This window comes from Astyanax mexicanus, chromosome 6, assembly GCF_023375975.1.
Source record: "Astyanax mexicanus isolate ESR-SI-001 chromosome 6, AstMex3_surface, whole genome shotgun sequence".
Taxonomy (NCBI): domain Eukaryota; kingdom Metazoa; phylum Chordata; class Actinopteri; order Characiformes; family Acestrorhamphidae; genus Astyanax; species Astyanax mexicanus.
This window is the reverse complement of record NC_064413.1, coordinates 5,523,380-5,546,299: the sequence shown is the minus strand read 5'-3', so window position 1 is coordinate 5,546,299 and position 22,920 is coordinate 5,523,380. Positions and strand designations below refer to the sequence as shown.

General features: G+C 36.9%; 1 protein-coding gene across 4 annotated transcripts in view; it reads right to left on the bottom strand.

Moving 5' to 3' along the window:
* Positions 1 to 22,920, bottom strand: part of pou2f2a (POU class 2 homeobox 2a) — a 96,472-nt gene that overhangs the window by 10,093 nt on the left and 63,459 nt on the right. For 2 of the 4 annotated variants that reach the window (XM_049480722.1, XM_049480723.1), the window contains exons 2-15: positions 14,759 to 14,830; positions 13,644 to 13,678; positions 9,639 to 9,749; positions 8,728 to 8,988; positions 8,251 to 8,356; positions 7,263 to 7,354; positions 7,012 to 7,149; positions 6,717 to 6,858; positions 5,611 to 5,759; positions 5,094 to 5,285; positions 3,227 to 3,275; positions 2,925 to 3,063; positions 1,498 to 1,560; positions 832 to 905 (exon numbers count right to left, since the gene is read on the bottom strand). In XM_049480722.1, the coding sequence (XP_049336679.1) occupies positions 832 to 905; positions 1,498 to 1,560; positions 2,925 to 3,063; positions 3,227 to 3,275; positions 5,094 to 5,285; positions 5,611 to 5,759; positions 6,717 to 6,858; positions 7,012 to 7,149; positions 7,263 to 7,354; positions 8,251 to 8,356; positions 8,728 to 8,988; positions 9,639 to 9,749; positions 13,644 to 13,678; positions 14,759 to 14,830 (1,623 nt within the window). The remainder of the gene's footprint in view (positions 1 to 831; positions 906 to 1,497; positions 1,561 to 2,924; positions 3,064 to 3,226; positions 3,276 to 5,093; positions 5,286 to 5,610; positions 5,760 to 6,716; positions 6,859 to 7,011; positions 7,150 to 7,262; positions 7,355 to 8,250; positions 8,357 to 8,727; positions 8,989 to 9,638; positions 9,750 to 13,643; positions 13,679 to 14,758; positions 14,831 to 22,920) is intronic. The other 2 variants (XM_049480724.1, XM_049480725.1) reach the window with 2 other exon arrangements.

The window sequence follows — 22,920 nt, the reverse complement described above, 5'->3', positions numbered from 1 at the left end:
AATGCGCAAAATGCATAAACTTTTAATTAAATCAATCATCAGTGTGTTACTTTTCATTCTCTTCAAGAGCCAGGTGAGCTCTGACTTTGGCACATTCATAATCTTAACAGCAAGGTGCTTTTGCGCATCTCAGCAGAGGATACTGACCTGAGCATTTACATAGTAAAGACACACCGGCAGCCCATTTAAGGGGACAGTAATGTTATTTTATTCTTTATTCTGTTTGTTGTTGATGTAAAAGTCAGGTTTGTGCAGTGCACACATCCTGAGGGCACACAGTACGCATGGCACTTCTGCATGACTAAGATACGATTGGACGACTGACTGCTGACTGTTGTCAGGGTTTACAATCGGTCAGTGGCGCACCTGTATCACGCCACCAAGATAGAAACACGCCAGATATTAACCTGAACTTTTACCTCATTTACCTCACTTCCAGATCATTACACCCACTGGAGTAGATATATTCCTAAACTCTGATGCTATTTTAACAGCAGGGGCGCAAGGCGTGAAAATAGACTGTTGACGGGGTGTAAGATAGTAATAAGCATTGTGATGCGCCCTGTGCAGGGTGTACGAATGTTGAAAGATAAGTATGTCCAAACTTTTTGACTTGATCACGATAGCAACACAACAATAAAGAAATGCAGTGAAAAGAAAAGCGATACGATACTACAATGGAACACACACACACACACACACACACACACACACATATAAACAATAATACAAACACACTCACACACACACATGCAAAGCATGGCATGCCACATCAGCTGATGGGTAGGATGAGGTGAATGTTAACCCTATCTATCCCACTCTCCCACACACCTTGGATCGTGGCGATTGGATTGTTGCCACGAAGAGTTTGGTTCATTCCTGTGTTAACTCCAATCACCGTATTCCTGAGTCACGCAAGTGTGCAACACACACACACACACAAACACAAATACAGTGCAGCAAAGAAAAAGAAAAAGAGAGGAGGAGAAGAAGAGGTGGAAGGAAAGTTAGTAAAGCAGCTCTACAGAGTTGAATTTAAGTATATGTAACCCTTTCAAACTTCTTTATTTTGCAATTTTGAAATGCTAAATTAATGAAAATGCTAAGCTAATGCTGATAACAAACACTGGACTGATCTCATCTTGGTTTAAACAGAACATCACCTGTATGTCATTTGATCAATGGTGCCCAAACTTTTACACTGGTGTAAGGAATCAGCTGGGCTTCCCAAAGGAGTCCCATCATTACAGTCCACCTTAATTCCAAATGGACCCCTTTAGACCCTATATACAGTATACAACCCAGATGGGGCCCAAATTTAACCATTACTGACCCTGGACCCAGGCATAGAGCCCATAACCCTGTGATAAATAGCCCATAATGCTGCGTATTAATAAGGCAATATGTTTCTGCATAAATGTGGTGGTGTACACATATATATGTGTGTGTGTGTTTGTGTGTGTGTTTAATCACACTATTAATCTAAATCATATTCACCTCAAATTTGCTGCAAAATCGGTGATGTAGTTAGAAACGTCACCGTTCTTGTTACGCCACGAACTGTGGATAAATAAGAAAGGCAAACACACAAACACACACGTACACACAGATATTAGCTGTTAATATTATATCATATTAATGTCAGCTTATTTAACAATCCTGTAATGTTACAGGTCAAATTGACCCATTTTAAAGTTTGAAGATCTAGGATTTTTTTCTGCTGGCCTTGATTAGTGAGATCAACATATAATATGAAAATGAAAATCTTACATATTTGCAACCACCCCCTGCAAAAACTAAAACTAAAACTAAATACTTTATTGCAATGTTATGTTTTGTATGTTTGTCTTTCTAATATAAATTAAGTAGTGAAACCTAAAAAAAGTTGTTTTTTTTATGAAAAAAAAAAAAAACAGTGAAATATCCTAATTGAACCATTACTTTTTAAAGGTAAGGAACACCATTGCACTAAATATTGATATAATAGTTAGTAAGGGAGTTAATAATGAAATATTCACACTGCTTTTCTTTTGGATAATTAAACATGTTCCTGGGTCATATTGAACTAGGAATACCATTGTTGTACCTGGCAAATGAACATAACAGGAGGGTTAAACATATATAACCTGTATAAACATAAACTATATGGACAAAAAAGTGTAGGGACAGACCTCCTTATCATTATTCAATCATTTTCTTCAGTCCTATTGCTACAGGTGTATTAAATCAAGCCCCTTGGCATGCAGTCTGCCACTGCAAAAACATTGGTGAAGAATGGGTGGAGCTTAAGAGCTCACTGAACTTGAGCGTGGATTTGTAATAGGATAGAATCAAAGCAACTCGGCCAATAAGGGTCTGGGGTGTCTGAGTGCTGAGGAGCATAGTGCAAGAAAGTGTCCACACGTGCTGTTAAAGTTGCAAAGGGGGACCGACTACACACTGATGCACAACTAATGGTTAAGAATGGGATACCATAACAGCTCCTGTAGGTGTAATGCGAAGGTGTCCCAATACTTCAGTCTATACAGTGTATGTGTGTGTGTATGTATCAGTATATACTGTATGTTTGTATCCATGAGAGTGTTTGCATATACAGTTGCAAGAAAAAAGTATGTGAACCCTTTGGGATTACTTGGATTTCTGCATAAATTGGTCATTAAATGTGTTCTGAAAGTTCAGCACTGTTGCTACTCTCTCTAGGCGTGGTAAAGTCCTGTAAAGATGACTGCAAGAGCACAGCGAAGAATGATCAATGAGGTGAAGAAGAATCCTAGAGTGTCAGCTAAAGACTTACAGAAATCTTTTTCCTGCAACTAAGCAGTTATCTTCACTCTGTACTTGCTCAGTTGGGTCTTAGTATAGTTTTTTTCTTTTTGTGAGTGTGTGTGTGTTTGTGTGTGTATAAGTGTGTGTTTGCATCTCACCCTGTGTTCAGACTTATCGTGCTGTGACTGGCAGGGATGGGGCTGGTGTCACTGCGAGGAGACGGAGCTACAGGAGAGGGGGTGGAGCTTGAGGAGGGTCCAGTGGGAGTCAGGGGACAAACGGAGGACATGGTCGTCGCTGAGAAGAAACGAGAGATGTCACAATTTTTTTTACAGAAATAGAAATACAAATAAAGAGGCTACTGAAATAATAGTAGACAATACTACATCTCCAAGTGACAGAGCAAAAAAAAAAAAAACGAAACATGCTGCCTCTTTGTGGCACAAACAGTGAATCGTACCTGCTGTGCTGAGACTGGTTATAGGTTGGGATGGTCCCTGACCCGGCATCTGTGAAGAGAGAGAGCAAGAGAGAAAAAGAAAAGAGAGAGAGAAGACAAGGTGAAGGATGGAGGGCAGTGATGTCATAAATCAGTTTGAGATGTTTAGTTACAGTGACAGAAGCTGCTCGTCACCTCAGTAGCACCACACCAGAAACACACCTCATTATCAAAACCATAACCCAATATGTCCTCAATCAATATAACATTTACATGTATATGTTTATCATTTATCAGGATGTCTTTCTGTCTCTCTATATTTCTGCTGATCTTTCCATCCATCCATCTCTTTATCCATTCATCAGGATGTGTTTCTGTCTTTATTTCTGATGATCTGTCTTTCCTTCCGTATGAATGTCTGTCCATCTATATGTTGACTTCCGTCCATGTGTCTGTTCCATCCATCCATCCATCCATCCATCAGAATGTCTCTTTGTCTATCTATATTTCTGCTGATCTTTTTGTCCGTCCATCCATCCATCTATCTCTGTCCGCCTGTCCTTCCGTCCGTCATGATGTCTCTCTGTCTATTTATCTATCTATCAGGATGTCTTTCTGTCTATCTATATTTCTGCTGATGTATCTATCTGTCTTTCCTTCCGTCTGAATGTCTGTCCATCTATATGTTGACATCCATCCATGTGTCTGTCCATCCATCCATCCATCCATCCATCAGAATGTCTCTCTGTCTATCTATATTTCTGCTGATCTTTCTGTCCATCCATTCATCCATCCATCGGTCTATCTCTGTCCGCTTGTCCTTCCGTCCGTCATGATGTCTCTCTGTCTATTTTTATGTCTATATGTCTATAAGGATGTCTGGGTTTGATATATCTATCTATCTATCTATCTATCTAGATGTCTTTCTGTCTATCTTTATTTCTGCTGATCTATCTGTCTTTCCTTCCATCCGTCTGTCCATCTATATGTTGACATCCGTCCATGTGTCTGTCCATCCATCGATCCATCCATTCTTCCGTCCATCAGGATGTCTTTCTGTCTATCTATATTTTTGCTGATCTTTTTGTCCATCCATCCATCCATCCATCTATCTCTGTCCGCCTGTCCTTCCTTCCGTCATGATGTCTCTCTGTCTATTTATGTCTATATGTCTATAAGGATGTCTTGGTTTGATCTATCTATCTATCTATCTATCTATCTATCTATCTATCTATCTATCTATCTATCTATCTATCTATCTATTAGGATGTCTTTTTATCTTTATTTCTGCTGATGTATCTATCTGTCTTTCCTTCCATCTGGATGTCAGTCCATCTATATGTTGACATCCATCCATGTGTCTGTCCATCCATCCATCCATCCATCCATCTATCTATCTATCAGGATGTCTTTCTATCTATATTTCTGCTGATCTTTCCATGCAACCATCTGTCTATCCATCTATCAGGATGTGTTTCTGTCTATCTATATTTCTGCTGATGTATCTATCTATCTATCCATCCATCCATCCATCAGGCTTTCACTCTATCTATCTATGGGTTCGCTGCCCAGGATCGCTGTTGGGCTCTTAACTGCTAGCTATCTACCTGCCTATCTCTCTATAAACAGTAAAATAAACTCAGGTTTCAGGTTTGCACTTAGTGCAACTAAAATAACACTGCATATTGTTGGTCTTCAGGATACAAAAAACAGGGAGGATCTGAACTGAACACATAAAGGCAGACAGTGCAGGACAAATGAACCAGGATCAGGATTTAGGGTGGAAGGTCCTGCTGGAGGTGAGTGTGGGTACAGTCTGATCATGCAGGAGAAATAAAAGCAGGGCAGTTAGGGGGGTGGGGGTGTAGGATCAGGCTGAGGGTCGTACCATGTGTGGGCTGTAGCAGGGGGGTTTGTGCGAGGCGGGCTGGGGTTGGCTGGGCAGGGGAGGGGTGGCGCTGGAAGGGTTAATACGTTTTTCTTTCTGCCGGCGGTTGCAGAACCAGACGCGGATCACCTCCTTCTCCATGTTGAGCTGCTCAGCGATCAGCAGGATCTCCTCTGAGGTAGGCTTCTGGTTCTGAACACAAACAACAAAAACACAAACTCAGAATAACTCACGCTCTACAACTACATCAGAATAATACATGCTCTAAAACTACATCAGAATAATACATGCTCTAAAACTACATCAGAATAATACATGCTCTAAAACTACATCAGAATAACTCATGATCTAAAACTAATTTTATATTATTAGCAATACTTTTACTAGACTATACAGGATACAGGTTTTCTGCCCCCTGTTGGATTATTCATGCACTGCATGCACCAGAAATAAACAGTCAAATTTTAACATCAAGTTATTTGATTTCTTCTTGTTTATTATGATGTTATGTCCTCACCGTGCAGAAGCTGCGCTCCAGTGCCACGCGAACGCTGGTTTCGATGCTGGTGCGTTTCTTGCGGCGGCGGGCCGGCAGACCCTCGAAGCCGAGAGACGGGGAGGAGAGGGAGCTGGGGCTGGGTAAAGTGCTGTCCATCGACATGGTCTCTGAACAAACCAGCAACCAACACTACAGTTACCACACAATCACCAGAGACATCATATACAATAGTGATACATATCTGAACTTAGTACAATGTGAATATTTGTTTAATGAATCAAGATCAAGTTGCCATATAACATTGCTGTTCCCTTATATGACATGCTTTTGCACCTTTACAGCGTGAACAAGCAGATCAGTTTCCTCTGCTAAAAAAGTGCATAAACTCTGCGCCATTAAAATACCTATTTGTCCTATAAGTCAGAGCGCACCTGACCCTTAAAGGAATTGACTTCAAGCAAGTGACATGCTGAATAATTTATGTCACATTATGCCAAAAAAAAAAAATCACCCATGATTAATTAAAAAAAAATGTACATCCCTTTTGCTCATTTCGAATGGTACATGGTGTACTTTGCCCGTCGTTATGATAGCAAAGACACACTGACACACCCTAAATCAAGCTGTGTCATGCGTTTTAATTGCACATTTGTTCTCTCCAAAAAGTATTTTTTTTAAAGCAACGGTTGACTGCATGTTTAAATATTTGACAAAAAGTAACAGGAATGAAAGTAACAGCAATACGTTTTTAGCATAGAATTAGTGATTCTAGTGACTTTCTCAAACTTTGTATTTTAAAAATAAACAAAAGAAGCTGAGAAGTGTAGAAACTCTGCGCCATTGAAATACCAATCTGCCAAGGTTGAGCGCACCTGACTCTTACAGGGAATGACTTAAAGTAAGTGAGATGCCAAATTGTTTGTCATGTTATGCCCAAAAAAAAAAACACCCATAATTAATTAAAAAAACTTGTTCATGCCTTTTGCTCATTTTGCATGGCGTATGGTGTACTTTTCCCATCGTTATGATAGCAAAGACACTGACCCCCTAAATCAAGGTGGATCACCTAAATATAAGTTAAAATAGGCCCTTGTATATTAGACTTTTTACAATGTTATTTTTACCAGCATCATTGAGCCATTTCTCCAGAAGAGGCTTGAGTTTGCACATGTTCTTAAAGCTGAGATTCAGGGCCTCGAAGCGAGAGATGGTGGTCTGACTGAAATCGTTCCCATACAGCTTTCCCATTGCCAGCCCCACGTCACCCTGAGCAGAGAGGAGAAGAAACAAAAGCAGAAAGATCACATGATCACATTCCCTACGTAAGAACACATCAGGACATCTATTAAAAAAACTAATACTTAACCCTTAAACTGATCAGCATTCTGAACAGTTGTAGAAGCTTGTTGTTTTAGGTACCTGTGTGAAGCCTAGTTTGATCCTCCTTTGCTTGAAGGTGCGGGCAAACTGCTCCAGCTCTTCCAGGTCACTCGGCTCCTCGGGATGGGGGGTCACGGGGGTCACTGTACTGGCACTGCTCTCCATAATCTTATCTCTCTGACACACGACAAACACAGACCCCATTTTTCACCTCCACCCCCTCACAGCATTAACAGTGTGTTACTAATACTCCATACCCATTCACACAGGCCTGAGGTGCCTGGTCTTACCTGAGCTTGAAGTCCGAGTGTAGGGGGGGCCGCCAGAAGACCCCCCTGGTTTTGCTGAGGTAGTGGAATCAGATTTGGTGTCGATAGCAGCCCTAAAAATCACCAGAAGAAACATTTCAGTCCAGACTGATTCGAGAAAAGGATAAAATTATATTGAAATAGAGATATAATACACACTGCAAATTCATACTGGAAGAACTCACTTCTCTTATTGCTGTCAAACACTAAATAGTGAAAACACTAAAAACAACTAAATACAATGCAACTAAATAAACACTAAATATAAAGCAGATTTATACTGGAATATAATCATTCCACAGTTATTAATTATTACTGTTAGCCTGTAGAAACTACACAACTTAAATTTATATTGGATTAAAATCACTCCAGAGTTATTAGTTATTAGTGTCAGGCTGCAGAAACTACACACCTCAGATTCATACTGAATTAAAATCACTCCATAGTTACAATCACTTCATTGTTATTAGTTTCAGACTGTAGAAACTACACACCCCATATTCATACTGGATTAAAATCACTCCATAGTTACAATCACTTCATTATTATTAGTTTTAGACTTTAGAAACTACACACCCCATATTCATACTGGAATACATTTTCTCCACAGTTATTAGAGTCAGACTTTTGAAACTACACACACCATATTCATACTGGATTGGAATTTCTCCAGAGTTACTAGTGTCAGGCTGTAGAAACTACAAAACTCAGATTCATACTGGATAAAAATTAATCCAGAGTTATTAGTGTCAGACTGTAGAAACTACACACCCCATATTCATGCTGGATTAAAAATTCTCCAGAGTTATTAGTGTCAGACTGTAGAAACTACACACCTCAGATTCATACTGGATTAAAATCACTCCAGAGTTATTAGAGTCAGACTGTAGAAACTACACACCTCAAAAATCAATCCACAGTAATCAGATATTGTTACATCTAAAGAAGTAATGTAGAGCATAAACCCCACCTTGCTGCCCTTGCTGTGCCTGGGGTAAGAGGAACTGTGCAGGCGAGGGCAAAGGATGTCCCGGAACAAGGACCAACTGCTGCAGCTGCAATAACTGCTGGATATCCTGAAGGAGAGAAGATCCAAAACTGAAGGGTTTAATGGGACTAAAGATGCATTTTTATTCTAGTTTATAGTTAACTTGACAAACATAGTCGTCCAAACTATCCAGACATCAATGAAGGAACGTATAAGCAGTCATTCCAGTTTCATCATAATGTTTTTGAAGGTCTTTGCGACTGCACTTCAGGATACTTTCTTATTACTTACTAGGTATATATGTTTTCTTAATAGTTTGGATGAGGTTAGTATAAATCTAACCCCCTAAATGTAGCAATTAGGGCTATTCAGCTGTTAGCATGTAGCTTCATTGTAGCCATTAATACATTCACCAGGACAATTCAAGGGCTTTCCTAACTAGATGTTGGATAGCTGTACCTGGGCAGTGAGCTGGATTGGTTGAGAGAGGGTAAGCTGGTGAGGAGGGGGCGGGACTGGGGCAGCAGTTTGTTCCTGGGCACTCTTTGATTGGCCCTGCAGTTGGGGCAGGGCCGCTTGCTGACTTGACTGCTGATTGGCTGCGTGCTGCGTTTGCTGCTGACTGGCTGCATGAGCTGCATGCGTCTGCTGCACGGCGGCGGCCAGGAGCTGCGCCTGCTGCAGGAGGAGCTGCTGCTGAGCGGGCAGGAGAGCTGTCAGCTGGGGCAGAAAGTGAAAGAAGGAGCCAAAGAGAAATATAGAGAAGCAGAAGAAAGAAGGAATAAGGATAAGGAAAAGAGTAGAAATAAAAGCCAAAAGCTGCACAGGGAAGCATTAGCTTAGCATAAAAAGGCACTCTGCTTTTCAAGCTACCTGTTAGACATCTGTTACTTAGTACACCAGTGATGACTTTCTTCTTCAAGACATTCTAAACGGTTGTACTGGCTATGGCTAATATTTGTGCAATGGCTCTGATTGATTTTTCCTCTTCTCTCAGGTTTACAATTGCTTGTTTTCTTATTGGTTAACTGCTGTAATTATAAACACACATTCTACACAGGCAAAACCCAAATCTGAAACTGAGTTTGAATAATCAACAGGATACACTTGGGCAACAAAACACACCTTTAAAGCATTCAAACGTTCCAGTACTTTTGCTCACAAGAATAATGACTGCGTTCAGACAGAAGGTGAACTGTGTATCATATGTAGATATAAATACCTGGAACTAAATGAGAATGTGGATATTTTGTCCCATATTATATATATATATATATATATATATATATATATATATATATATATATATATATATATATATATATATATATATACGCAGTGAAAGGGGTGTAGTAGAGTGTGTATCTTACTCCTGCTAGCTGGCCTCCAGTCAGCATCAGCTGTGTGTGGGAGAGGGTGGTCTGAGTGGGCGTGGTCTGGACAGAAGCTGGGGGCATCTCTGCACACTCTTCTGCCTTACCCTGAGAGAGTGAGAGAGAGAGAGTGAGAGAGAGAGAGAGAGAGAGAGAGAGAGAGAGAGAGTTAAAACGGTTAAAAACTATGAAAATGTAATTTCTACCTGTGTTAACATTAATTGTCAGATGTATGCTGGGAATATATAATAGAAGGCATTACCACCCACAGTGGACAACGCAGTGGGCAGTAGTATTCTATAAACTACGAACAACATTTCTCCCAATTTCCCAAATCATAAAATTGTCATTTATAGCATTTATTTGCAGAAATTGAGAAATGGCTGAAATAACAAACAAAAGTTGCAAAGCTTTCTGACCTCAAAAAATATAGAAAACAAGTTCATAATCATAAAGTTTTAAGAGTTCAGAAATCTATATTTGGTGGAATAACCCTGGTTTTTAATAACAGTTTTCATGCATCTTGGAATGTTCTACTCCAACAGTCTTACACACTGCTTTTGGATAACTTTATAATTCAAGCAGTTCAGTTTGGTTTGATGGCTTGTGATCGTCCGTCTTCCTCTTGATTATATTCCAGAGGTTTTTAATTTTTAAGTTTTTTTCCAGATCTGCATATCATTGTATGTGAAAAGTCAGTGTAACTTTATTTTTTTTAAGTCCATGCAGCGAAAATCTATAAAGCTTAGACAGATATTTGAAAACAAAACTAAATATTTAAACAATCATACAAATAATAAAAAAATAAATAACTTTAAAAATCAACATTTTACTATTATACATTGTTAAAAACAAAAAGTACACAAAAAGTTTCCAAATGCATTAGAAGACTTTTATATAACAAATAATATATTAGATTAAAAAGGCAAGCACAGGTGGGTTTTACTTAATGTTATTTAATGTCACTTTTAGAATTAGAATTAGAATAACTAGTTATAACCCAAAAATACACTTTTTAAAAGAAGAAATGGAAAGAAAACATAAGACAGAGTAGTAGCTCTTCCTGGAGGTGTTCTGCTGTTTTTATATGTTATTATTAGGAAAATCGGACAGCGTACTACAGTATATTTAACATAAATATGTATATATTAGTTAATATTATTATAATTTTTAGGCTTTTAAAGTCCTTAAAACTGTTATCAGCCACATTAATCAAGACCAGCAACTGAAAATACAAACCTGCTGTGAATAAACTAAAAGAACTACACCCCTCTGTCTGTGCTGGTAGTTACCGTTCTAAGGTCCATGGGCTCTGGTGACCAGTCATCCCGGCAGGACCCGTGTCCTGCTATGCGGAGGGGTCCTGGGGCAGTAGCCGCTGGAGTCATGATTTCTGCTCTGTGCTGAGGTTTCTGAACGAGCCTCAGTCGTTCCAATATTTATGTTCTTCTTCTTGTTGCTGTTATTGTCTGGGCATGTTGGGGCAACTATTATATTCACACTTTTATATTTGCATATCTGTCAGTCAGCATGCAAATCAGCTTGAGATGCTAAACCGCAGCCGAAAATCACACTGAAAGATTTCTGGGAGAGATCTTTAGCAGTGATCAATATGTGAATTTCGGGAAAATTAAAGGATTTTCAGGGTGCTTTATAGTGTGAAAAATATGGTACTATAAGGCGCACCATATTATAAGATGCACTATTTATGAGTGTCTATTTTCTAGTCTATTTTTTGCACTGTTTTATAAGGCACATTTTAACCCTTGTGTGGTGTTCATATTTTTGTTACTCGTTTACTTTGTTACTTGTATTTAATTAAGCAAAATTAAGCAATTTTACATTAAAATGCTTTACACATGCTCGCTTCACCTAAATTGCAAGCAATATAAACAGATTACATGGTTAATATTTGCCCTTTACCTTTCTTATGTTACATTTCTTTTAAAAAAGTGCTACTCTTTTTTTTATTAGTTTTTTAATAAAATGTAAAAGAAAATGAATTAAACTCAAGATATGAGTAGAAAATTTGTTTAGTTTTAAATTTACAAATGAAGCAATGTTTATTAGCCCTTGGCCAAACATACTGTATGTAATATAAATGGTTGGGGGGGGGGGGGGGGGGGGGCTGGGGGATATATGTTTTTCACAAAAAATGAGCCAATGCCAATGAGTTTGAGTTAGAAAAAATATTTTTTCAGTATCATTTGATGAAAAATGAAAACGGGTCCCACAGACCCGAACACCACACAAGGGTTAAGTGACAATAGTAAGGAACAGAGTTGTGTCGCCATGTTTTCCTTTTAATTCTGCAAGTAAATAAAAGTATAATTTTTAAAAATAGCATTTTCTTTCAAAGTCAAACAAGCGCTAGATGTTAATCTACACAGAGTTCTCTCCTGAAAACTGTTTATTTTGGTGAGAAAAGCACTTCCATTTATTTTCAGCTTAGAGCTTAGATTTTAAGTATTTTAGCGCAGTTAGCAGCAGCGCTAGCCGCAGTTAGTAGCACTTAGCACTAGTAAATGAGGAACCCTGAGTGTTCCGGTAACCCAGAATGCTATCAGCTAGCGGTTTTAACTGTCACGTAGCTTGTTTTAACATGGTAAACACGCAGACTACAGTCCCATATACTCACCTCTGAATGGCAAAAGGGCTAGTGCTAAGGTTAGCGGATAATGCTAATACTGCTCAAGCCTCTGCGCTGAAAAACCTTCACTGAAACTCCTTTATAATGCTGTATTCCCGCAGAGCGGCTTTACTGCTACTTAATACCTGACTGGTAGAATTCATAAGGCGCACTGTTGATTTTTGGGAAATTTTTAAATAGTAGAGCACCTTATAATGCGAAAAATAGTCTGTAAATAAGTATGTAAGACACTAATCAACCAACATACAGTCACTGGTTTAGAGTACTCAGTCCTGTACCATAAAAACACATACTAGAAGCAGAAAAGATTTAATTTTACCAAGGTTCGCTTAATGACTTTATAATAAATGAAAAATAAACACTTTTTACACAAGCTCCATATCCCACCTTGAGCAGCTTCAGCTAACAGTTGCCTAATGCCTGTGCTGACTGGCATTAGACCGGGGGTTATGTGGGGAGAAAGCGCCATCTACCCACCCAAAGAGAGCATTGGCAATTGTGCTCTCTCTGACTCCGGCTCCTGATTCTAAATATTCTAAAGTGTTTTATAATGTTTTTAAATTACATAACTTACTTTTGCAATTAGGTCAATGTGCAACATGACAAGACAACATGCTTAATAATAAAATGTATAAAAAGTTATTTTGTGGAATATAATCAAGAGGAAGATGGATGATCATCAAACCAAGCTGTACTGCTTGAATGTTTGCAGCAGAAGTGAGTAGCACAAAGTTATCCAAAAGCAGTGTGTGAGACTGGTGGAGGAGAACATTCCAAGTTGCATGAAAACTGTGATTAAAAACCAGGGTTATTCCACCTAATATTCATTTCTGATTTTTTTAAACTTTATGAATATAAACTTGTTTTCTTTGCATTATTTGAGGTCTGAAAGCTCTTCGACATTTCTCAAATAAATGCTCTAAACGGCAATTTTTTTATTTGGAATTTGAGAAAAATGTCTGTAGTTTATAGAATAAAAAACAATAATGTTAATTTGACTTAAACATATACCTATAAATAGCAAAATCAAGGGGTATTAAAGCCTAAAGCTACATTTTTATGTTTGTCTGTTATGTAGAACTCTGTAGTTCTACTGTACTGCATTCCTCAGTGTAAGAGATTTAGTCTATTGGTATTCTCACACCAGTAGGAATCCCCTACCATGCTGATTAAAAATGCTAAAGAGCTCCTCCCACTCATACACTCTTACATCAGAGGGGGCGTGTCCTGCTCCTTTTCACATAATATTTAACTTTACCCAATACTTTAACCACTTGGATGTGTGCCTTTCCCTCCCTCTCCACAGCTGTCATTCACCTGTAAAATGAAGCTGATTTGAGTTGATTACGTACCTGATTATTGGAGTCTGAGCCGTTCCTTTCTGAATCTAAAACGGAGGGACAGACAGAGTAATCCAGACACACAGAAAAAGAGAGAGAGAAAGAGAGATTTTACTTTTTTTATTTTTTTGAGAAACAGACACCGCAGTAATTTTACAGGAACCTGTGACATCACATGCATGTAGTTCAGCTTTACATTAATTAGGATCTAAAGTAATGTATCATTAATGTATTTTATCATTCAAACTTATATATATACTAGTGCATCTCAAAAAATTTTAATATCATTGAAAATTTTGTTTATTTCAATAATTCAGTTTAAAATGTGAAACTCATTTGTTATATAGATGTATTACACACAGAGTGATCTATTTTAAGCTTTTGTTTCTTTTATTGTTGATGATTGTGGCTTACAGCCAATAAAAAAAACCAATCAGTGTCTCAGAAAATTTGAATATTATATAAGGCCAATTAGTACTTTTGGCAGTGTGGGCAGTGTGCCAAGTCCTGCTTGAAAATAAAATCCGCATCTCCATAGAAGTTGTCAGCAAAGGAAAGCATGAAGTGCTGTAAGAATTTTGTGGGAAAACAAAACTGCACTGACTTTAGACCTGATAATAAAACACAGTGGATCAACACCAGCAGATGACATGTCTCAAACCATCACTGATTGGTGGAAACTTCACACTGTGAGACTGTGTGTCTCTCCACTCTTCCTCCAGACTCTGATCCTTTGATTAAAAATGAAATGTAAAATTTACTGATGATCAGTGAGGGTTTGGAGAGACATGTCATCTGCTGGTGTTATATCAAGTCCAAATAAAATCTTACACCACTTCATGCTTTCCTCTGCTGACAACTTTTATAGAGATGTGGATTTCATTTTCCAGCAGGACTTGGCACACTGCCCACACTGCCAAAAGTATCAATTGGTCTCATATAATTTTCTAATTTTCTGAGACAATGATTGTTGGGTTTTCATTGGCTGTAAGCTTCATAATCATCAACAATAAAATAAATAAAAGTTTAAAATAGATCACTCTGTGTGTAATACATAAGTTATATATAGTAATATATAAGTTTCACATTGTGAAGTAACTTTTTTTTTTTACACCCATAGCACATACCTCCTGTATTCTCCATTGGGGAGTCTGCTGCTGCTGGATTCTCAACTTCTACTGGTTTAGACATTCTGATATCTGTAACAGAGAAAGAGAAAGAGACACACTTATAACCTCACACTGACTTTCTCTGTTTACTTCACATCATTCAGCAGCTGGAGGGGCCTGATGTTCAAAGATAAGAGAGAAAGAAGACAGAGAGAGAGAGAAGAGAGAGAGAGAGAGAGAGAGTTTCTAAAGGGAAAGAGAAGTGTAAGATCTCGGGTTGCAGAAGTAAGAAACATTTCGATCCGTGGGGGAAAGAACGGTTTAATCTTCAGTTTCAGGGTTGTGACACTTCAGAGCCTCTCAGATGAGTCAAAGCAGCTCATCTTCCTCAGCTCTGAGCTCCCCTGCTCTCCCACCAGCATCAGTACCAACCAGACTGCTGCCCTCCTGCTGTGACCAGTAAAAGCTTAACACTGAATCCACCGGGCCCAGGCTGATGTAGCTACTATATATTTAATCAATCAATCTACCTTTACTTTTATTCTGGAATACATTGAGAGTAACCCTTATTTTCAGTGCAGCCAAGCATTTACTTTACTTAAAGTGACTGTTAATAATAATAATAAAAAATAAATAAATAAAATAAAGTATTTAATCAGGAAAGCTAAGATAAGAAACTTCATAAACAAAGCAATAAAAACAAAATGATAAAAGCATTAGAAAAGCAAACAACATAAGATTCAATTAAGAAGAAATCACATTATTCAGAAAAAAATAAACAAAAGCAGACATGCTTAAATGTTATTAAGAATAATAATTAATTAGAATAATAGAAGATAACAAACACAAATGAATTAGAAAGAAATAGAGGACCAAATATGAAGTAGCTAAAAATAACACCATGATTATAAAGAAAGACAGAAATAAATAGAAATGATAAAAATGAAATAAAAAAGTTAAATCAGTAGATAGAATAAATAAAAGGAATAGAAAAAAAATTAAATAAAAAAGTTTAAGCACTTTTCTGCCATTTGCCAGCAAGTAGCACAATTTCCCTAATTACCATTGCCACTTTTGAAGCTCCACAGTTAACGGACAGGCTGATCCACCATTAACCTCAATTATTTCCTTTTTCTTTTCCTTTAGGGCGTTTCCCCACTAGCACCAACCTGACCCACATCCTCTCACAGTGTTACCAGTAAGCTAATTGGGTTTATGTTGAGGGCCTGGACAACTTGCTGCAACAGATGAAACCAGCAATTCTGAAGGAGAATGTACGACCATCTGTTCATGACCTCAAGTTCAGGTGTACTTGGGTTTTGCAGCAGGACAATGACCCAAAACACACAAACAAGTTCACCTCTAAATGACTTTAAAAAAAAAAAAAACTAAATGAAGGTTTTGGAGAGGCCTAGTCAAAGTCTGATTGAGATGCTGTGAAATGATCGTAATCAGAATGTTATGCAGGAAAATCCTCCAATGTGTCTGAATTAAAACAATTCTGTAAAGAAGAGTGGAACAAAATTCCTCCACAGAGATGGGAAGACCCATTGTCAGTTATTAGTAAAGCTTGATTGCAGTTGTTGCCGCCAAGGGTGTTTTTTTTTTTCAAAAGACAAGATTGGTTTAGATTTAGTTTTTTCTCCCTTAATAAATAAAATGATTATTTAAAAAGTGCTTTTTATATTTATTTAGGTTATCTTTGTCTGATATTAAAGTTCTATTTATCTATTTTGAACACTGTTCCACTATACAGGTTCTCTATAACTACAAGCTGTTATGTTGTAAATGTTATATAGCATGTGGTGCTGTGCTAATTTGAACAGTGTCAGACACTTGTGAAGGCCTTAAAAACTAAAATAAGCCAGTTTTTTTTCGATGGCTTACACCTAGTGAAACTTAACCACACATATTATTAATGTGTTTTAAAGCACACCCTTCAGTCCCTAGTGTTTAACAGGCCATTAATGCAAACAATACAGTTGAAAATGAGAAATATTGCTTAAAAAACCCCAAAATATTTATATATCTTAACACTATATCATATTAACACTGTCGTTATGAGAACCATTTAAGATCTAGCTGATTTTTCAGTGAGCCACAATGCAGCACAGCCAATGAGGACAAAGCTGATTTACGTACTTTTACTTTTAAAACATAAAAAAATGATTTTAAAGTGGTAAAAAATATATAAACTTATATGATTGATTTTGGTAAAAAAAAGGTTTTTCAGTGGAAAAGTAGATTATAGGCTCTTTAATATTACATCAGCTTTTATCGTAACTTTTCCTATACTTGCTCACCCCTCGAGACCCCTGGGACGGTCCCAGCAGTGGTCCTCTGGGACGAATGCACTCAGCTGCAGCTTCAGAGAAAAGGCACATTATTATTCTATTCTAATGAATGAATGAATGAATTAATTTATCTATCTATCTTTATAGGAACCAATAAGATGAATGCGACTGATTTTGACCAAAAGCCTTTGACTGTGTATATAATACTACCTGTATATATGTATAAAATTAACTGTATATGTAGTCTGGATATATACAGTATATAGTATTCATTTATATACAGTACAAGTCAAAAGTTTGGGCACACCTTCTCATTCATTTTTTTTCTTTTTTTCTTTATTTAATTTCTTTTCTAAAATATTAGATAAAAAAATTAAACACAATTAAGGAACACATATGGAACTCTGAGATGGTGCTTTACAGCGAGAAAAAAAAGTATACTTATACTATTGTTCAGCACCTCCAGGAACTCCTCCTCCAAGATGCTGAGAAGAGAAATGCTGCTAATTTTAGAAGAATCTAAAGTATAAACCTTTTTCAGCTTTTATATAGTCTTCAATATTCAATTTACAATGTAAAAAAATCATAAAAAAGAAAACAAAACACACTGAATGGGAAGAGGCGTGTCTAAACTTTTGACTGGTGCTGGTACATATATATATATATTAAGAAAAGTGTTTGTATATATATAAATAAATATATTTTCAGGGTGTTACAGATAAAGACTGAGCAGTGCAGACGTTGTTCTTCCTTTAAAATAAACACACGTTCACAGATGCACACACACACACATTTTCTCATACAGACACACTTACTTCCCTTTTGTGAAATATATGCAAATAGGCCCAACGACTGACTAATTATATCGGCCACCTGCATATTAAACTCTCACCCCCCCTCCCCAGCACCCCCCACCCCTGGCTATCTGTCTTTCACTTCGCTCCCTTCCTTTACGCTTCTTATGTTAAGAAGACAAGCTGATAAACCACACGCTGAGCCCAACAACGACACGCCGCAGTGAAGATGCTCATTTACTGTCACTGTACTCCATACCTAAAGCTCTCAGTACTATTTAACATAAACTCAAACAGCGATACATCCGCCCCCATGTTTAACGGGTGGAGGGATTCTGCACCCTTTTTTGAAAATACATTTACTGAGGCCAAAAAGAATCGATTTCAACATTTTAAATTAGGTAATAAATTTTCTGTAATTTAAACCTTTGGTACAGGTTTGCCACCAGTGCCACAGAGCGTCCTTAATTTGGCAATGAAATGTTGCGTCCCAACTTGTGCCAATATGCGAAACTATTTGTTCTTTATTCAAAATTAAGAGACCACTTCAGTTTCTAAATCAGATTCTCTGATTTAGCTATTTATAGGTTTATGTTTGAATAAAATGAACATTGATATTTTATTCTATAAACTACAGACAACATTTCTCCCAAATTCCAAATAAAAATATTGTCATTTTGAGCATTTATTAGCAGAAAATGAGAAATGGCTAAAATAATGAAAAAGATGCAGAGCTTTCAGACCTCAAATAATACAAAGAAAACAAGTTCATATTGATAACGTTTTAAGAATTTAGAAATTAATATTTGGAGAAATAACCCTGGTTTTTAATCACAGTTTTCATGCTTCTTGGCATCATGTTCTACTCCATCAGTCTTACACACTGCTTTTGGATAACTTTATGCCTTTACTCCTGGTGCAAAAATTCAAGCAGTTCAGTTTGGTTTGATGGCTTTGAACATCTATAAACTCATTGTTTTTAAGTGGTGAAAGGTGGTAGGCCTGACTCCTAATTTATGATTTCTGATGGCTGAATTTCTAACAAGTAGAAAAGGAGTTCAACTAGATATGTCCAATAATAAAATAATATTTAAATAATATTTAAAAGTGACATATTATCTATTAACCCTCATCAGAGTTGGTTTCACTTGTCTGGAAATAATATTTTGCAGTGAAACTACTGTGGCTGGTCAGTGTATTGCTGCTGTTAGACGTTTTGCAGGCCATGCAATGCTTTTCCAGACAGTGCTAAGCTGGGGATTGGAGGAAGTACAGCGAGAGGAAAGCCCCTCCGCCGCCCCCTCGTTCCCTCGGCCTCGCTGGGAGAAAACGCAGAAGTCCACAGCGTGCTGTGCTGGCAGTGTTCTGGCCAGAAAGCTTAGAGTGAGGTTTCGACAACACTTCCAGATTGCACAACCCGAGCAGGTGCAGATTTGGGTTAGAGTGAGTGTGTGCGGGTCCGTCACAGTCTGCAGAGTTCCCTCTCTTACTGGATTCCCCATCTACTATCCACCACTGATGTCTCTAACCTTCAGCACGCAGTTCACAGAACCGCCAGGACTGGAAAGGAAAGACTAGCATGGAGCGTATTGTATGAACCAACACGTGGTGTATGAAAAATATGTTCTGTTACCTTAAAATAAATGATTTAGATAACAAAGATAAAATAGAACAGGTTTAGGAGCTGCTTAATCGAGGGTGTATGTCGATGAATAGAACACATGGTGTAGATCAGGGATCAGCAATTAAGTTTGGTCACGAGCTACAAAAAAAAAAGTTGGAAAATAAAGGGTAATGGGATGGAGCGCTAAAGACTAGTAGCTCTCCAGCCCAGAGGGTTGTTGAACCCAATTGAAGAACAGTTCATCCCAAAGCAGGTAAACACAAGAAAAAAGGAAAAATAAATAAGTAAACACACACTGAAAAAAATGATGCGTAAAATTTACTTCAAAAAAGTTTTGCAACTTTCTGCAAGAAAGGATTGACTGAAGTTCAGTTCACTTATTTACTCTATGTTACATTAATGTCTTGAAACTGAGTTGAAGTTACTTAAATTTATCTGAAATTAAATTTACTTAAAAAAAGCAAATACAGTTGCAGAATATTTTTAAAGTAAATTTTACACATAATTTTTTTCGGTGCACCGCTCCTCCCACGGGATCGACCCTGTGCCATGTCGAACTGGGACACAGTCGGGAAAAAAACTTTCATAAAAAGACATAGGGCGGAAAAACGAGAACGAGCGAAAACTAAAGTCACGTCGAGCGCGACAGAGAAACAGGAGAGGAATGTAAACAAAAGCTCTCATGAGAAGCATTTTATTATTATTATTTTTCCATTATCGTTCATTATAGTTCAAACAACCTCACTGGCCCGCGGGCTACCTATTGCCGACCCATGGTGTAGATGTTTAGTTTGGGTGTGAGTGTATATTTTTTGTTTGTTTGTTTGTATAATATGATATGTATAATATTGACGATACTTGTAATAGAGCCTTTGTGGGATGCAAAACAAAGTTCAAAGAACTCACTGACTATAAATGTGTATTGTTTTGTATTGTTTTGTATTGTATTGTATTGTATTGACTTTGTGCAGCCCCAGAGCACAATGCTACCACCACCATGTTTAATAGCTGCGTAGCAGCTAGAGTGTACTTGAAGTTACAGCATATGCTTAACCTCATATCTATATGCACCCTGACACACAACAGAGGTTACAATTTAAATTATTGCCACACTGTAAGCAAGGTAATACAAATTTTAGCCAAACTGTTATAGTATAAACACATATAAACACTGTTATAACACAACACTGTTATCTAGCAGTTGAAATAAACTGTTGTCTCATACTAATCTTTATATGTAAACTTAAAAAATTGAATTTGATTGAGAGTTTCTGAGCTTGATGCTGTATATCAAATAATAATAGCTGCTCTGTGGTGGTCTATCCTGGAGGGGGTCCTGGATAAACCACCATAGATAGATGGACTCATCCTTAAGGTAAGGTTGAAAGGAGGATAATTAAATAAATTAAATAAATAAAATATGCAGAAAAACAAATACAGGACTACATTCTGTAATTATAATAGAACTATAAGGTTGTTCTATATGATTAATGGAGCTGATATAATTGTAGTAAGTAAAAACAAGAGTATATACCCTTGTGTATACGATCTCAGGGCAGTGTAAAGCAGCGTGCAGTGTGGTGGAGACGCTGGATAAGTTAATGAAGTGATGGTGGAGTCTATCATTCGTGATGAAGTTGGTGTGTTAGAGGCCGAAAGCCTGCGTCTCACTTCCCTCTCTATTTCCCCTCAGACTAGGGTGAGCACAATGTGTTAAACCAAACCCTTACTGTCAGAATGTCTATTAATAATCACACACACACACAGATATACAGAGATGAGCACACACACACACACACTAATTCAGGCCAGTGTGGCCTCTAGGCTCCAACTAGCCTGTCCCGCTAACAGTTTATTAACAATTAATAAACAAAATAATAACAATCATATAGGTTTATGGTCCATTCTATAATTGTAGTTACATTTCAGCTATGGACAGATTTAACTAATTCATCTGTATAAACCATTAAACCAGTAACAGATTTGGCAATTTCAATTATTTACGTCTAATCTCTGCATGGTGTATATCTATATATTGATTTAAACTGAAATATTGTTGTTGAAGCATATCATATTATTATTTTAGCGCATCGTATCGATATTGTAGTGCATCTTACCGTATCGTCACATATTGTCATATTGTAACATATTGTATTGTATTCATTCTATATCTTTATCGTAAAGTATTCTATCATACAGTATTTTACTCGTACTGTACCATATCTTAAAATATTGTTATATCATATTGTAACATTTATTTTATTGTACAGTAACATATCGTATGGTATTGTATCGATTCGAATCCATATTGTATCTATATTTTATTGCATAGTACCGTATTGTATGGCATCATATCACATCAAATCGTATCCATATTGTATCCATAGTGTATTGCATTGTATCCATATTGCATCGTACCGTATCGTACCGCACCATATCGTATCCATATCATATTGTACCATATCTTAATTTCATATCATATCGTAACATATCATATTGTATTGTATTGTATTGAAACATATTGTATGCTATAGTAACATACCATATCGTATCCATATTAAAAATATGAAATAACTAACTGAAAAGATTTCGCCAGCTAAAATACTTAATTTTCTCTGTGATGCTCAAGTCACAAACATTGTTGATGCCATAAAATAGCCAATATATTGCTGATATGGCACAAAACACAAACAAACAAACAAACAAACAAACAATCGTATTGCATTGTATTGTAGCAAATAATGATAAAAAAGAGTATTTAAATGATTAGTTTTTAATTATTAGTTTACATGTAAAGATTGGTGGCAGACAGTTCAACCCCACCAATTATATTGCAGTGTTGTACTCATTAGATCCCACTGTTCTGATTGGATAAAAAGTAAACCTTTCTTTTTTTCAGATTTTATAAATATGATTGTTTGCTTTTTATACTATGATGTTTTTTCCAGAATTTTGTTTAAACAATCACAATATATTGCCTTGCTTACATAATCGCAATATATATATTGAATTGAAACCTTAAGTAAGTTCTTGCCAATACACAGCTCTAATTCTAACCTCAATCTGAATCCTATATACTCTGATTCTACACATCTAAAAATGTAATTTTAGGAATTTCAACACATTATCGTTTATTACAAACTGATAGTTTTTTATATTTAGATTAATTTAATATCACAGTATCAGATTTGTCTCAGATAATTTGTCATTGTTAATAATTGTTAAAATTTCTGATAGCTCACTGCCTTCCACAAATTTACCACCAAAGGATGTGACCTCACTATGTGCAGTGCTTTTATTATACATGTTGGATATAATTATGCTGTGTTATTTTAGAGGTATATCACAGATATTTCTACTGAAATAACTAAAATGACATATTTTTGGGAAAAAAAATAATTTTATGACAAATGATTTTCCAGTTAATATGCTTATGAGACGTGTACATGGGTGGAACGTGGAACGTGG